We start from the raw sequence: 17,195 nt of genomic DNA, 5'->3' as shown, positions 1-17,195 counted from the left end.
CCTGGTCTTTACAGACGTATCTAGTTTGTAAACAGCAGACAGAAACTGTCTCGGGTGTCTCTGTCTGGTGTGACCTGCTGCCGCCATACTGGCCCCATCATGTGACTCTCTCCCTTCCCCCGTCACTCGGCAACGGCCCCGCAGGATGTTGGGGAGCGGGTGCTGCCCCTGGGGCCCTGTGGGAGTGTCGTTTAAGAGCCGTCTCCCTCGGCTGCCAGTGAGGGCTTTCTCTCCTCCTTAACAACCTCCTCGACCGGGGCCTCCAATCTAAAGAGCTTCTGGGAGCTTTACAGGAGAAAGCCTCCTCGGTGGTTTTCATTGACTCTCTCTCTCTTTCACTTTTTACAGGCCTCTCTTCTCAAAATATTCATGCACATACAGGTACATAATTGTCCATGAAATGCACTTTGGGATGCTGCCTAGACTGGAGTGCTTGCTGGTTTCCAAATGACTACTGTTGCAGGAAATTATTCAGACAGAGAATCAATTGGCAATCTTATCTAAGCCCATAAAGTAGGGCCTGAGATTTGATTTAGCATTAAGTAGAATTAGAACATTTGGCAGTATAAGTTAATTGCAGACAGAGAATGATTCCCCTCTCGCTGCTGACATAAGAGTGACACTGCAGGACTGGAAGCCTCATATTACCACATATGAAGCCGCGGATGCCGTAAATCAGAAAAGGCAAACATAAGTGAAAATTCAAACAATATGTGGCTCTGACTTTCATGTCCTCGTCGACTTAAGGCGGCTCAGCGGAGAGGCGGAGCACACAGAAGCAATTGCACAACTCTGAACTCCTCGTAACCCAAGACAGGTGGAAACCACAAATCAAAAAACTGTAAAGCAGCACAAAATATTCCTGTTATCTTCCGAGCTGCTGACAGCTGATACATCTTCATTCCCCTCGTGCTTCAGCATGGTTTTTCTCCAGCATGATAACAACATTTAGCAGAATACATCTGTCCCAATAATCCATCACTGTACCAAGATGACGGTGCTGTGTGAAAACAGGAACTCATCGTCACTGATAAAGTAGTTTTTTGTAGCATGTGACAAATGGAGTATTCTGCTGCTCGCACTTTGTCTTAAAACTCCAGAGAAGAAACTGGGCTCTGCTGTAATTCTTCATGTTGCGAAGTTGAGATGTGACATGAAGGAGTCAAAGTTTATGCAGATATTACAAGGCAAAGGAAAAGATGATTTATGTGACTTTTTGTTTGTTGAAACCAAAAGAAAAAGATGGTTTAACTAAGAATAAACTAGGATCACCACCTCGGTTGGATGCCTCCACAAACCAGTCAAGTTGCACTTACAGTTTACATCCATGTCTGTGTAAACATGGATGCTTCACACACGTCTTCAATCTGGCAGCACAGACAATCTATAAAATCAGCACAGTTTCGAGGTGGACACCCATGATTAGTGCCTCCAGTTCAGTATCTGATCAAATGTCTCCCCTTGTCTTTATGAGTTATAACACTAAATAATGGCCAGAAAAAGTAGTTTTGCAGATCATTATGGTGTTACAGTGAATCTGACCTTTGGCCTTTTGGATATATAATGTCAGCACTTCATCATTCATCCTATTTGACATTTGTGTGAAATACTGAGAGTTATGGCCAAAAACATGTTTCTTAGACCACCAAAATCTAATCAGTTCATAGTTGAGTTCAAGTTTGCACCAAATCTGAAGAGATTTCCTCAGGGTGTACTAGAGATATCGAGTTCATAAAAATGAGACTGATGCAAGGTTACAGTGACCTTTGATAACCAAAATTTAATAATCCTCAAGTCCAAGTTGACATTTGTGCCAAATTTGAAAGAAAAAACCCCAACCAAACAAAAAAAAACTTCTAGGTGTTCTTGAGATATCGCATTCATAAGAATGAGACAGACTGCCAGTTTATCCTTTAGTCCAAGTGCACATTTGTGCCAAATTTGATGGCATTTGGCTAGGTATCACTGCACGAGAATGGGACAAACAACATGAATACATAATGCCTCCGTCGATGGCTATCACCAGTGCAGAGGCATAAAAACACTGAGTGTCCAGCTAACTTAATATAGAAGTCCACTGAATAGGTTGGCAGTCTGAAAAGCATCTGAGTCAGAAATCTATATTAATACATGGATGACTAACTTGTTCCAACTTCAGTGGTCTTCATAAGGGTATAAACTGCACTGGAGACAGGTGTTTGACTTCAAGCTAATGTAGAAGTCATGTGACATGGGACACATGGCATGTTAGTAAAGCCCACTTGAAAAAAACCACTGAAAAGGCATGTCGGCAAAAATAACAGAGAAAACGTAAACATGCTCTGTGACTAACTCCTATATATATATATATAATGGCAGAAAATGAAGATGAAGAAGTCTTTTTATACTACAACATATGGGAGTTGCTCATTTTTTTGGTTATTTTTACTGTAATGCCTTTCTGGTGTTTTTTTCTAGTGGGCACCGCTAACTTGCCATGTGTCCCATGCAACATGACCTCTTGATAAGTTTTAAATTAAACACCTGTCCTTAGTGCATCTTACACCCTGATGAGGACTGTTTAAGTGTTAAGTGTTGGGCATTCATAAATGAAAAAAAATTAACTTGTGCCTTGGATGCTTTTCAGACTGCCAGCCTAAACCATGGATTTTAAGTGAGCTGGATAATCATTTTTTAAATTTTTATTCCGCTACTTGCCCTGCCCTTGAAGAGCATGTGAAATCTTATTATCACTGGGTTTCTCAGTCCAGTACAGCACTTCCTATTTTTTCTTAAATCCACCATTGATTACTTTGTAACACATCTTCCAAGTGGACATAAACTTTTTTTTGTAATTTGTACATTTCTATCAGTTTTGTAAAACTGCTTATTCCTGAAACGTTTTAAGAATGACTATTATTATTATGGGGTGGGGGTATTCAATGTTCAAGTATTTTTGGCTTCTAACGTCTCCTGCACAATACATACAACATACAAAAATGTGCAAATATACTAAACTTCTTCAAGATGCTTGCACTGTTTATCATGCAGAGAGCCTCTCTTTTAATCTTTGCAAGATTCTGATAATTAACTTAAAAAAATGCAAATTAAACAAATCAGTCCATTTAGTACACTTGAAATGCTGTCCAACACAGTTAGGCGTACAGTGCTTTTTTGGAGTATCAGGATCTTTAACAGTCTAGTAGCGATGGGTGGGTATCATGAAATGCTGCCAAGAATGCAGACAGGAACTTTGAGCTCAAACAGGCCAGCATGGCCAGATGGCCTGAGACGGCGGTTGAGAAAACTCTGGTCTTACCTGCTGATTTTGGAGTGAACTTGTCCCTGTTGGCAGCGCACACGGCCAGGAGCCGATAGCCCAGGTCCAAGTCGTAGCCCTGCTGTGCTGCTACGCGGCTGACCACCTGAACACAACGACAGCATGCAGCACTCAGTCAGGACGATGTCACAAACTCTGATACCATCTGAGGTTCATTCCCACTGAGGAAGAAACTCAAAGACAGAGAGCCTTTGTATGATTAGAAAAAATATAACAACTTTTAGAAGGTTAGTTAACTTAACTGATATTTTTATTCTCCTATTCTATTCTATTCTATTCTATTCTATTCTATTCTATTCTATTCTATTCTATTCTATTCTATTCTATTCTATTCTATTCTATTCTATTCTATTCTATCTTTATTCATTGGAAGAAGGTCACCAAAATTCCAATTTGACTAAATTATTTTTTCAAACTGCTTCTCCGTTTTTACACACATTCACACTATTCATTCAATTTCAGAAGTTGATGAGAAAAATGTAAAAAAAAAAAAAAAAAAATATGTCTTTACAGTGTTGGACAATGCTTAAAAAAAATCCCAGATCAGCACCAAAAGCTTCTTATTTCATGTCTTTTAAACTAATATTACTGAAATTTGTGATCTGGTTTTTTAAAGAAATATTTCACCCGCTCCAAAATGACTATTTGTTTTTCAGTTACTCACTCTTTGTTTTGTTAAGAAAACGTTTTCTCTTATGCATCCACGGTAAATGAAGAACCCAAAAATCCATTGACAAAAACAGTAATTTTACCTCTGAGCACGGGAGCTACTGGTTTACGCTGCCTCGATTAGTCTGTGTTATTATGTGAATTCAGAAGTTTAAAGCGTTAGATCAAAACAAAATAACAATAATAAAAAAAAAAAAAACTACCAGTAGAAGCAGTAGTAGACAGCAGTGTCCGTGTTCAGCTCACTAAATATATTGTTTTGTCAAAAGAGTTTGGTTTTTAAGGGAGCCTAGATAAGTTTCGCTTTTAGTTCAGTTCCCCTTTAAAAAGAGCTTCCTGTTTGGGAAGTACTGAGCATACCACTGGATAAAACAAATTTGGATTATACTGCAAGTGTTGTGTGAGAGATTGTTAATGTTTTTATATAGTTTTGCTGTAAACACGAAATGCTATGACTTCAATTCATCAAGAATTTTCTCAGTTTTTGGATTCTTTGTTCACCCAGGGCATGAGCATAACAAAGAGTGAGTACCGACATACAAACAATCATTTTTGGGTAAGTAACTAACTAATAACTTACTGACTAATAATATAAATTAAAAGTAAGCACAAATGGATGCATAATCTCCTTGAGCAAAGTGATAATGCTGATCTTAAGATACAATACATCCCTGCATCCATACATTACTTGAGAAAATGAAGTGAATACAGGCCCGTCTTGGTCGTTAAAGTCATCACAGGACTTTACATTTTGTCTTGATCCCCAGATTCTGGCTGTTACATAAGAGTGAAGTTTGGCAATTTCAAAGATCCAGTTCAACTTAAAGGATAAAATCACTACAAGTTTATCAGTTCCATATGAGTTGGTGGACCGAACGTGGCCTCCGGTGCTGCGATGCCCACTGAGAGGAAACATTAAGAGAAACATCCACATGCCACAGGAGGTGATGTAAATCACCCTTATGTGGCGCATGTTGCTTTGATTTACCATCGCCATTATCAGCTCAAAGAGACCAGCTTTAGACCTTTAGGACACACTGAGGCCTATGTGGACCAACGCGCCTCACAAGAGACGGATTCTTCCCCCCGCCTGGTTTTCATAGCTGCGATCCTGCTGCCACGATCTGGAGTTCAAGACGAGCCCCGAGGTAGCACAGCTGAACACTGCTCCCTGCACCATATCATTATCTCCTGTAAGTATAGTCTTGACGTGACACCAAAACAGAGTATGTATATCTGGCCTTTATTTATAGGAATCCCCCATTAAGAAGAAGATATACGAGTATAGGCTGTCTAATTAGAATCTAAACTTGTGAGGGACATTTTGCTAAATGGTAATTCTAGTGTAAGAAGTTACAAGTGGTTCTAATTTCAGGACTTAAATTGCACACAGTCAGAGGAGCAGTGGTGGTGGATTGTCTGCCATACAGAAGTCACTCAAACTTTGTACTGTTTGTGAAACTCTGTGTACAACAAATGATTAAATCTTCACGCCTTGTGATGAGTTCAGATTAAAGACGAAACGTTTCAAAAAGGGTAATTCAACCTCCTGTTAAAATTCTAGGTGTAAAGGAGCAGAAACTATCTATTAACTCCTCCATTAAGATCGTTTAAAGGACAAAAAAAACCTTTAAGCATCTTTTTTCTTGACATGTTTTAGTTTTGTGGTGGCCTGAGTTTTAGTCAAATTTAAAGAAAGTGTTTTTTTGGGGTTTTTTTTCACTTACACCAGAGATACTCAACTTGCTTTGGGGCCACTTTTGCAAAAATGACAGGAGACGAAAGGCCAGTTGCAGCAGAGCAGCCCCGTAAATGTTTCTTGGATTTTAGGGATGTTTCTAGGATATCAAGATATTTCTAGGATTTAAGGACATTTGAAAGATTATAGGACATTTATAGGATTTTAAAACATTTTGTAAGATTTTCGGACATGTCTCGGATTTTAGGACATTTCAAGGATTTGAGGACATTTCTATTATTTAAAGACATTTCTAGGATTTTAGGAAAATTTAGCTAGGACCTCTGTCAGGGGTGCGGGTATCCTCCAATGGCACTTTTTGATTAACAAGCTCTACTTTGATGCTATTTTATGCACTTTTGTACCTTAAGTATACTCAAAGTACAAAAACAATTCCCAGTGTGAATCACCTTTTTTTTTTTTTATTGTGAATTATAAAATGGTTCGGGGGCCACCCAGCACCCTTTTGGGGGCCAGATTCGGCCCACGGGCTGTAAATTCGCTGGCTTACACCACTGGCAGACTGTTATTTCTCTTGATTAAACATTTGGCTGTTTGTAGAAGATCATTTCTTTTTTTTTTTTTTTGCAGTGTAGCCACTCGTCTGACTTCACCAAATGCCAACGCTGCGGCAGCAGTGAGATACAAAACATGCAGGCAACAGGGTGAAGTGTTTACCATTACAGTCTGAGACTGGGTAATTTCACAATCACATCAGATTCTCTGTGCTCCCTCCCAGTGTGGTTCACGCTAAGGTCTATACAACCCATAAACTAAAAGGAAAAGCCTTGAGATTTTCACGGCAGGAAACAAATTGAATCGGCGAAATGGAGGAAAAGGCACCTGCTGCTGCACATTAAAGCGGTAACACAAACAATCACTTGAATGGAGGGATGTGTCAGAGCGGTTTCACTGCGGTGCTCAAGTACAAATCTCTTGGGTTCCTTTGCTTGCTCTAGCCATGCTCGCTCGGCAGGGTTACAAATTGCACCCAACAGGAGCTATATGTATTTCTTATCTACTGCTGGAGGCGGTATGGAAATAAGCATGTTGAAGCACAGAATGGCCCAAGGTGACAGGTGAGTGACACATCCGCAGTCCGTCCATTGTTCTGCTTGACTGTCTGTTCTGTTTCTTGGACCAAAATTTCCAGAGGACAGACAGTCATCTCTTCATTTAATAACTCTCCTGTCTGCATTGACAGAATAATTCAAAAGAGGTTTTATTGAAGAAATATTCCATTAAAAATCCATGAAAAAATCGTTCAGATACTCAGCTCCTGTAGGTTTGAGCAGTTTGTGGGTTGCTCTTTTGTGGCAGACAGCAGCTGTAGTCAGTTTGGATTCAAAACCATTACGATGGATTCCAATGGTGGCTGGGAGCCATATGGCAAAAACAAACAAACAAACAAACAAACAAAACCGAAAAAGGCACTATCATCCATAAAAACTTCTTGAAACACTCATCTGCCTCTCAATAAGCCTGGCATGTACCAGTATCACCAAAATATGAATAACTTAACAGCATGTTGTTGTTAACACAACAGTGGCAGCGCTTGCCATAGGTGATATAGGGGGCCGCCTAAGGCGCCATCCACAGGGGGGGCGCCAGAACTGCACCCAGAAAAAAAAATTCAAGTTAAATCAGGCAGTCTGAGCGATGCATGATGGGCAAGTCAAGTGGATGTATAAGGACCTTTATTCTGGCTGTTTACAGTATACTCAGTGTACTCTGCCAAAAAGCCATTGGAATGTAAGAGTACACCTACTTCCTCCTCTGTAACCCTCCCACCAACCTACACCCACCTCATCAACTACCACTACACTACTGAGTACTATATGTGGAGAGAAGATGTGAAAAAAACAAACAAAATAGCAAATCTGTGTTGAAACTGGCCGGAGGAGAGCTATTTAATGTGGCTGGTGGCTGCAGTTTTAGCTCTCTGAGGTTGCATTGATTTTCACTGTTATGCATTCATGCTCTATACAGTAAAAATGAGTATTGGGTGAAGGTTTCTCATTCTCATGATGTGTTCAGAATAATTATTTAAAATGCAGTTTTAGGCGAGAAACCTGAGAAAAAATAACTGTGTAAAGGAGAAATTTGTTCATGTTTTCACAGAAATATGAAAAATATTAGATAGGGAACTATAATACATAGAGCAGTGGTTCCCAACTGGTTCAGTCAGGGTGTCCAGATTTATCCGTAGTCATTAGTTTAAGGTCCACACATTACAAATGAACACATATTTAATTTTATCTCACAAAATGTAAACAACATGCCGGGTGAGAACACGAAGAAATAAAGCATACTGCAAGAATTAGCAGAAATGGCACTTCAAAATAAAAGCTCTGTGCAAGAAATTCACTGTACATCAAAAATTAAGTGTCTTTTTTACAAACTTCACACGTTTACGAGTCACTTATGGTCCATTCAGAATGGAAGAGCGATTCACTTTTGGACCACCACCCAGCAGTTGGGAACCACTGATATATAGTATAAAGGCTTTTTTTAAAAGATGCTTTTCACGTGAAAGAAGGTCATTTTAAAGGTTGTCTGATTACATCGAAGTACTCATTCTTTGTTTACAGTAAACGTCTCAAAACAGTCGTATAAAAAGTGTAAAAAAGAACTTTTTTTTTTAAATGCCATGGGATATTAATTATTCAATTAATCGCAAGCCCCTAGGCGTTTAAGTAAGGGAATTAAGGGCTTTGTAACTGTATTTCTCTATTACCACTGATTGCTTTGTGGTTTGAGGATGTTATTGCTCTCCTTTCTTTGTTCCAGTGCGCCGATTTCATGAGCCACAGCACAAACTGTAACTGAAGTCACTGAAAGGTGATTGAAACTCAGTAGTTTCTACGGGGTGAAATGCTTTCTTATTTTCCAGTGACCTCAGTGAAGATCAGGCAGCTAAACATTAGTTCCCTCGTTGTAACCCTGAGGGAGTTATGGAAAGAGCCAATGCAGCATTTGTTTTAGCGGCCTTTTTCGCTGTCCTTGAACCTTCGAGTACGAGACTGCAGAGGGGGGTTGACTCACCGTTAGGCATCCCATCAGGCTTTGCTCGAAGGGGCGCTGGAAGGCTCGAGGGTCGCCACACCAGTCCAGCAACTCAGTCGCTGCTGTTTGGAAATTTGCTGGATTTTGTAAGTGCTGGAGGGAAAAAAAGGAAAGATTGGGAATATGTTAGAGTCCAAGAACATTTAAAGGTCACTTGGAAACAGAACAGAGATTATATCTGTTAGATTGCACATTTATCTCTTTATTAATAAATAATAGAGTAGTAAAGTAAAGTTTGATTTTTCTGCCCAAATCTGATTAGGCTGGAACCGACCCGCTGGGTTGGGACTGGACCGGTCTGGATCGAATTTTTAACATTCCCCCTGGCTTGCATCAGATCGGGCTCTTGCTAAGTCCCTATTACTATACAAATTCAAATGCCTAAGTTTTACTTTCACTGTGCTGCTATGTTTTCTTCTGCTTCTGCTGGTGTTCTGAATAACTACGCGCACTGAAAAGACTTCTGTTGACTTTAGCGCGTAAACATTTTGTTTTAAACTGCTGCCATGCTCTGGTCCGGATCCGCTTGGACAGAAACTTTGCAAATTCATGAAGGTTTGGGCCTGTTTTTGGGTCTGAGCAAAGCTCTACAGTACATTAGAAAAGATTAGAAGGCGCTGGATAACTGGGTAGGTTTAATTTAATACATAAAACCAAAATCTATCCTCCATACTTGAAGAATGCATGCATATATGAAAAATTTTTAAAAAATACACATATCCTCAAATAACCTACAACATTTCATTACATATTGAGGCACGACAGGATAAAACATTTTGAAATGTTAACACAACTTGTTTACAAATTGGTCCTGACCTGATTGTATTAAAACTGTGACATGGCATTTATAGGGTTTAATTACTAATGCTAATACTGGCTAAAGTAAAGATCAAAAAATAAAATAAAAAGCTGACCTGGCAGAGGCAGCACCCCATGTACAAAGACTATGTCCTCACCACAACAGCCGCAATTCCAACCCATAGCAAAAAATTTCAAACAAAGGCAAAAGCAAAAAATAAATACAAATATAAAAGATTATTTAAAATGAAGTCTAAAATTATAATAAGTTTTAAGACCTGCTGTTGAAAATTTATTCTGAATGTCTAAATGTATATAAACATAGACAGGAGGTATCTAAAAGAAACACGTGGCGGATGCAGTTTCTTAAACCCCAGATGAGAGCTGGAAAACTGGCGGCTGGCGTGTCGAGAGAAAATCTCTTGTCACCAAAACAAGGGCCACGCCAATACCACGATGAATAATTAAAAGCACTCAGAGTGGCTTTAAAGAGGATAATATACAGTATGTGCCACCACATTTCCCCAAGTTGATCTTAGTACAGTTTAGGTAACTTGAAGGTTTAAAGCATTGATGTGCGGGGCTGAGGTAGGTCCCCATTAGATCCACGTGTCCACTTCACTCTCCCCTGATTTCTACATCACCGCCTCGCCACCGAGTGCAATAAATCTCCCTGTATGGCTGCATGAATAGCCAAGCAAAATTTCACCAGCCGGCCCTGAGCTGTGACTTTATCTGACAACGGGCTCCTTGACCTACAGGTACGTCTTTATGGCATTCATTCCCCGACTGGAGCCCACTCGCTAACCCTGTTGTCCGTCTTGCTGTAGAGAAGCAACTAAAATACTGACCTCTCTGGGTCGCCACATTAGACTCACTGTTGGTCACTACTTCTCTAAAAGCTTTTAAACCTCAATATGAATCACTTCATACATGGAAGAGCAGACTCACCACCTCCACTCTGCAGTAATCTTTTGCCTTTGGAGAAATAACATGCCCAAGCTTTTGCAGTGCACTTGTACAAACCAGAAACAAATGGACTCCCACTCGATGGCATCAAAGGTAAACAGAGAGGTTTGTCAGCTTAAAGTGAGCGGGTGCTTTGATTTCACTGTCAGACAGAGAAGCAGAAGAGGAAGTGACAGCGGTACAGTCACTGCCTCGCTGTGCTTTTTTCTTGTTTGCTCTTTAGGGGGCAGCAGAGGTCAGGATTTGATAAGGCAGCTTTCATATCAATTTACAAAGCTGCCGTTTGACAAGGGCCGGATGAAACCAGTCTTGTTTATTTTATGTTCTGTCCGAGACCATTCCCCGCTCGCCCTCTTTGTTTTGGGAGACGTGGTGGGGATGCTGAGCATGTATATTCGGGATGAAGTCTCCTGGAGAAACACACACATCCACAGATGCTAAATTTAGATGAGTCTGGAAGCTAGACAACACACGCAATCAGCGCGCTGAGGATGGAAAGGAGGGAGGAGGGAGAATATGTAGAGGGGAGGGAAAGAGGGGGGAACACACACCACCAACACTTGGGCTTGAAGTGATTACTGTTCTTTGCACTCAGAACAATTGGTCCCACCAGTGTGGCTGTCACATGGAGAGCTTGGCACTGCCACGCCACAGATGTTCCCCCTACTCCGGCCAAAACCCACCAATCAAACCTAAACTAGTGGCCAAGAGACCCCTTGCTCCCCCCTATCCTCGTCCCCTGGGCGAGAATGATCCTCCAACATTTACACTCCAGTAAAAGCTCGGCTCAGTTTGAGGGAAACAAAGACGGACCGGCGCTCGCGGTGTCCTGAGAACACAGCTTTCTTCAGATACAATCATCCTCTGTACTCACGTCTGGAAACGACTTGATCTGCACATCTGCAGCTAAACTGAATGTGACAGCGCACACGAACTGGCAGAGACTCCCTTCCCTTTCAAAAATCACAGCTTTTGGTTATGCTGCTGTTGTTATTCAGCGACGCCCCAGAGCACTGAAAACATATTAATGGAGACAATTAACCCTGGAAAGAACACAGTGGCAGAGAAAAACAGCTGCATAGCCAGTGCAGCAGCAGCAAGAGTACAGAGAGGAGCTGTCTTCCAGTTCATCTTGAAATATTGACGCTTACAGTTTGAGGAAGTGCTCCTGCGGCGAGAGGAGAGTTCATAGTTTCCGCCAAACCCCTGTACGAATCACTGAGTGGAGAGGCTGACAGCAAACTGGCTTCCCCACAGTGAGAGGAAAAATACAGCCTCTGAAATAGATACCAGCAGTATCACGGAGCCCATCTTCCCCAAAGTGTTCACCGAGGTGCAATTCCAGGACGCAGGAGGAAAACAAACTGCCACTGGGAAACTGTGTTTGGTGGTGAAATCAGATAACTGTTTTTGTGTATCTTTTTTTAAAACACCCTCGTCTGTTTTGGTGGTTAAACAAGCCAGCATATTTATAAAGCTCTTCATATGTCCCCTTTAGGTGTTTAGCATCAAACTAACACTACCTGTATTGTTTAAATTCCCAAATATTGATGAAAAAGGTATTAAGGGATGCAAAATTGTGCAATTATTCTGCTGATTATTTTATTTATGAATCAATTTAGCTTTTAAATGTCCAAAAATAGTGAAAAATGATCATCACGTGTTCCTGGAGGTAACATCCTCAAACAGTCGAAAATCCAAAGATATTTACGTTAAAGGAGCAATGTGTAAAATTTAGGGGGATTTAGTGGACAGGTGGTTGTGGTGACACTCTCACTGCTCGAATTTAGTAGCAGATTCGGTGTATCTGCTGGCTATAATACCTGTCAAAAAGTGTGCAGACTCAGTCTACTCAGCCCACCGCAGGCGTGTGCCGGTGTGGAAATGGTGCGATTCCCCTGAATGGAGCAGTTTCATGTTTTAAATCAGAGTTTCTCTTATGCTATTTGACGTGTCATAGATGGATCGCTAGCCCAGCATCTGCTAGTGTGTGCTCGCCTATTTACTCTGATAACTTAAGTTCCAGAGGTTTAGGAGGAGCTGAATCCTCTCTAAGACCAACGGACTGGGTGATTTAAAACGATAAAAACACTGAAAAAAACAGCTTCACCTTAAAAAAAACGCTTTATCCAACAATCTTGTGACAGAGAGTATGCAAACTGTGGTGGCAGATGTGATAAAACCAAGAAAATGAAAATGTTCTCCTTTCAGAGCTGCTGCTGAAACAGGTTGGTGCAACATAGTGGACTCTGTGGACGAGGATCCGTTCCCTATGTAGATATCGTTGGCTCATTATAAGGTAACGAAAACACACTTAAGTTTTTTAATCAGGTAACTACACACTATATAAAACATTCTTATTCTATTACATTTCTGACAATATATCTCCCTACATCCTACACACTGGACCTTTACATTACACAGAGGTTTTAGGTATCAGCCATATTTACCTTCTTTCACATTAATGTCAAACAAAGCAGAAGTTAACGAGACACCTGATGCATTTTTTATACATTTTAAATATCATAATCAGTTTATTAAGGGGAAAAATAACCATGCTTTCACAGTTAGGTAAAGTTATTGTTTATAAATCACATTATTGCAATTTCACAACAGGATGGTAATTTAAAAATTACCACCGTAATGATTTCTGATTTAACTTTCAACCCTTGATTCAATCAGGCTGACAGATTCCAATTTCCTCTACTTTATCATCACGCTCAGCAGTAATTTATCATTTGAGCAACAAAAATCAATTTGTTCCCCTGTCCGCTGCACTGGCTGGGAGTATTCAGACAGACATGTCACATCTTCCAGAAAACAACAACACAATGGAGGAGGCTTCATTTATATTCCTGCTCCTCGTCCGTATTGCCTCGGAGATGCCAAAATTTCAGCGTGTGCACACTTTCAATTAAAGCAAACAGCTGGATTGGTTTACAATATTTCCTTAATTATTTTAATGGCTTGGATATTGGACAATGGGGAGCAGGGGGAGAAGATAGTGAGTTAATTGTTCTGATCTCCCCTGATGATCATCTTTGTGTGCGGGGAGGAGAATAGACGGCCGGCTGAATGGGCTCACTGCTAGTCTAATTGGCAGGACATAAATGGTATTTATTATGCGGGCCTTCCAAACCCTGATTGTCTGCGGCACAAAGCCGCCTCTATTAGCAGGGTGCTGGCTCTTACTGGTTGGTTTGAAATGACCCGGCGCTTAACCATTTATTAGATGGACTGGAGGCCTCCTTGTATGCCATGGATCTCTCTAATTGGCATGTTTACCCATGTGCTGCTTCCCCGGCCGCTAACACTGGGACGTGTTTGTTTAAATTTTTGCCTCGCGGGGGTTAATACATTTAACCCCGCAACATTTGAATTGTTCAACTTTAGACTGATGCAAATCCCTTTTCCTGTTCTGTCAACTTCCTTTAGAATAATTCATTAGCTATTAGCAATACAGTGCATTAATAGAATCCAATTTCGCCTCCCATACGACTAAAGAAGGAGGGGATATTGAATATTTAATATCCTGCTGTGAAGAAGGAAAGCAGACTGGAGACAGAGAGTTTACCTCTCTCTACCTTATTACTTAAGGACATCAAAGCTTGGCTCTACACACAGGGGCTTCCCTCTGTTTGCTCCCTAAACACTCGCCTCGTCTTGCGATCTGCCTCACCTTGTCTGTTTCTCAGTAATAGCCGGGAACTCCCCGCCGAGGGTAAAACAATTTGCCACGTCCACACTTGCGTTTAAGTGCAAGCCGCATACATTGTCCCAAAGGCCGTCTGATGTACTTTTTCAGGAGGTGGACCTTCAGCGCAGAGCTCAGAAAACAAAACGGGGCCGTCAGTTGAGAAAAGAGATCAAAGGGGGAGAGCCCTGTAGCCCGGGGTTACGCAAGTATGTCTGTTTAATTCTGCCAGAGATTCGTCCCGCAGTAAACGGGGGGGAGAGGGGAACAAAAGGACTCGCTGGGAGTCAGCGGTAGTTGAGAGGGAGAGAGGGGTGATGATGGGGGAGGGAGGGGGAGGCTCCGCTCTTTGACCCCAGTCAGTAACCCGAGTCACACCACAGTCCTGATAGTGAGACCGAAAAGATTAGTCACTTTACTGAGGCCAAACAGGAAGTCTAAGAAGTATTCGGGTCCTAATTGTGAGTGTGTGTGTGTGTGTGTGTGTGTGTACAGGCACAAAATTTGAAAAGGAAACCAACAGTGTTAGCTTCCTACTTTACAGCAAACATTTAGAGAAATTGCACAAATATGGAAATAACACATCCCTCCATACAAGCTGCACTGGTGAAAACCATCAAAACTACAAACTTGTTCACATGTTTTTTCTCAACCCACTGAGGATCATTTAAAGGAATACTTCACACCCAAATAACCATTTATACATCAGTTACTCACTATGTGTGACATTTAAACACTGAAGAAAACGTTTTTCTTGCATGCCTCCAGTGAATGCAGAATCCATATTTGCATATATTTCTTCTTATACTGCACCACATATGTCAACAAAACACCTTTTTTATGTTTTTAAAGAATCTTGCGGTTATCTGATAATATGGAAGATTCAATTTTCTTCTTTAAATTCAAAAGATTATTTTACTTTCTCCTGCTAAAACTCTTAAAAAATGTGACAGCTTTGTTTTTCAGAAATCCTGAAAAAGCTTTTCTTCTTTTCATTAACAAATCTGTATGTGCAAAGAAACTGACAAAATGATCAATCAGTAATGTTACGCTGCATAAACATGAATGTAATTTAGGAGCATTTCCCCTTGAGAAGTGGCAGTGTAGGTAGAAAGTTTCTCCAAAATGCTACCAATACCTCAAATTTAACTTCATTACACTACTGAAGTACCTTGTTACTTCACACCTGTAGCACATGTAATATCATAAATTTGCCTTACGTGGCTTTTCAAAATGTAAATAAGAAAACTGAGAATAAAATATCACTGACACAATGCTCTCACCTGTTTGATACACTGCAGACGGTCATTGGTCTGCTGTATGTGTCTGTCCATCGACGGAATCGAGTTCATGTTGATTGTCCCTCTTCGGCCTCTACCTGCCAGCCATTAAACTGGAGCGTTCTGCAACAGATACACACACACACACGTGTTAAAGCTCGCCTCTTCCCAGGGAAGCTGCCAATCCTGTCACCACCAGGATATTGCAGTTTAGTGTGTACACATGTGTGTGTGTGTGGTGCGGTGAGCTGAGCGGGGAGATATTGATTTGGCAGGTGACAAGCACCTCAGAGAGCCCAAAGGATGACATTCCTCTCAGCTCCTGTGACACCTTTAACAAGCCCCGGCAGTTGCCCCCAGAACGCTGCCGCACACCTTCGGAGAGGACACAGCGGAGGGCTCAAAGAGGATGTCTGACCATGTTTAAAGCACCTCGGGGCGAAAATGAACAGAAGAGGAAGGACGCACACACACATATTTCTGAGCTGGCCTCAGAAAACTGCATGAAACCCTTCCATCCCGGCCTGTGAGAACATTAACTTGGCATGTGGTTCTCTGTTTACATTACTTAGCCATTATGTAATCTTTGGTTAACAATTATCTGTACCCTGGGCCCAGACATGCTCAACATTTCATTTCTCCCTCCCCCTTGCTATAAGAGTTCCTCTAACAAAACCCCTTACAGCGCACTATTGATTTTGGAGCAGCAGCTTATGGAAAACCTCATTCTCTCTCAGTTTTTTTTTAACCAGGAGAATAATTTTTCACAGACGGCAAACAATGGCGCTGTGATCTGACATGCTACATAACATTATCACAAGTTAAAAAGTATTACAAGCTACATTAAAGGTTATCAATTTTGCCCGAGGGGGCTGTGATTTAATGTTGCATTCAGCATCAAATAAATATCAGGGTGTCGGCTGTAACTCATAGCGACCTGCAGCTTCAAGTGGAGTGAATTAACAAGCACATATATGTGTGGTGGTGGAGAGCTCCATCTTCACCTCCATCTTCTCCCTCCTTTATCTCATCCCGTCTCCATCTTTCCTTCTCGCCGCTGCGGGGACGTCTCTTCCTGCGGCGCACCATCTCTCACTCAAATGCTCGCCCCCATCACTCAGACCCCTCCCACCCTCACGCCATCTTTCTCCATTACCATCACACACTGAGAAATTTCACTGCAGAAAGTGCCGGTGAAATGAGGAAGAGAGTGAGAGGAAAAGAGAGAAAGAGAGAGAGGAGGCAGCATGCTGCACCATACTGATAATGCTCACTTAGGGGTCTCTAGCTGGATTTAACGGTAGGGCCAGTAATCTACTCCACTAGACAGCTAAAGAGCTTTTATGCTACCTATTGGAGCTGCTCATGCCTGTACTTGAGAGGAGAGAAGGGCACACCAGTGCATTCCTCTCCATAAATTAGAAAGCACATAAAAAAAACAGACATCCGAGGAGTTTTTCCGTTCCCACTCAGTTTGCAGATAGAAAGTTATTTGTTTGTGACATTTTTGAAGTTTCACATAAATGCAGATTTGAAGTTTGAGGGAGGTCTGGATGAAGGCGTTTGAGACTAGATGTCGACAAACCTGATTAGAGCTGCGACAGTTAATCGATTACATGATTAGTTTTCAACTTTTGAATTAACCACAGACTAGTTTGATAA

General features: G+C 41.2%; 1 protein-coding gene across 5 annotated transcripts in view; it reads right to left on the bottom strand.

Moving 5' to 3' along the window:
* Window positions 1-17,195, bottom strand: part of LOC121958533 (zinc finger MIZ domain-containing protein 1-like) — a 152,438-nt gene that overhangs the window by 41,339 nt on the left and 93,904 nt on the right. For all 5 annotated transcript variants that reach the window (XM_088070063.1, XM_042507504.2, XM_042507502.2 and 2 more), the window contains 3 exons: window positions 15,537-15,656; window positions 8,772-8,885; window positions 3,299-3,404 (listed from right to left, as the gene is read on the bottom strand). In XM_088070063.1, coding sequence (XP_087926189.1) covers window positions 3,299-3,404; window positions 8,772-8,885; window positions 15,537-15,605 — 289 coding nt within the window. In that variant the 5' untranslated portion in view covers window positions 15,606-15,656. The remainder of the gene's footprint in view (window positions 1-3,298; window positions 3,405-8,771; window positions 8,886-15,536; window positions 15,657-17,195) is intronic.

The sequence above is a fragment of the Plectropomus leopardus genome, chromosome 19 (assembly GCF_026936395.1).
Source record: "Plectropomus leopardus strain MGB_pleo_1.0 chromosome 19, ASM2693639v1, whole genome shotgun sequence".
Lineage (NCBI taxonomy): Eukaryota > Metazoa > Chordata > Actinopteri > Perciformes > Serranidae > Plectropomus > Plectropomus leopardus.
This window is presented reverse-complemented; position numbering and strand designations above follow the sequence as displayed.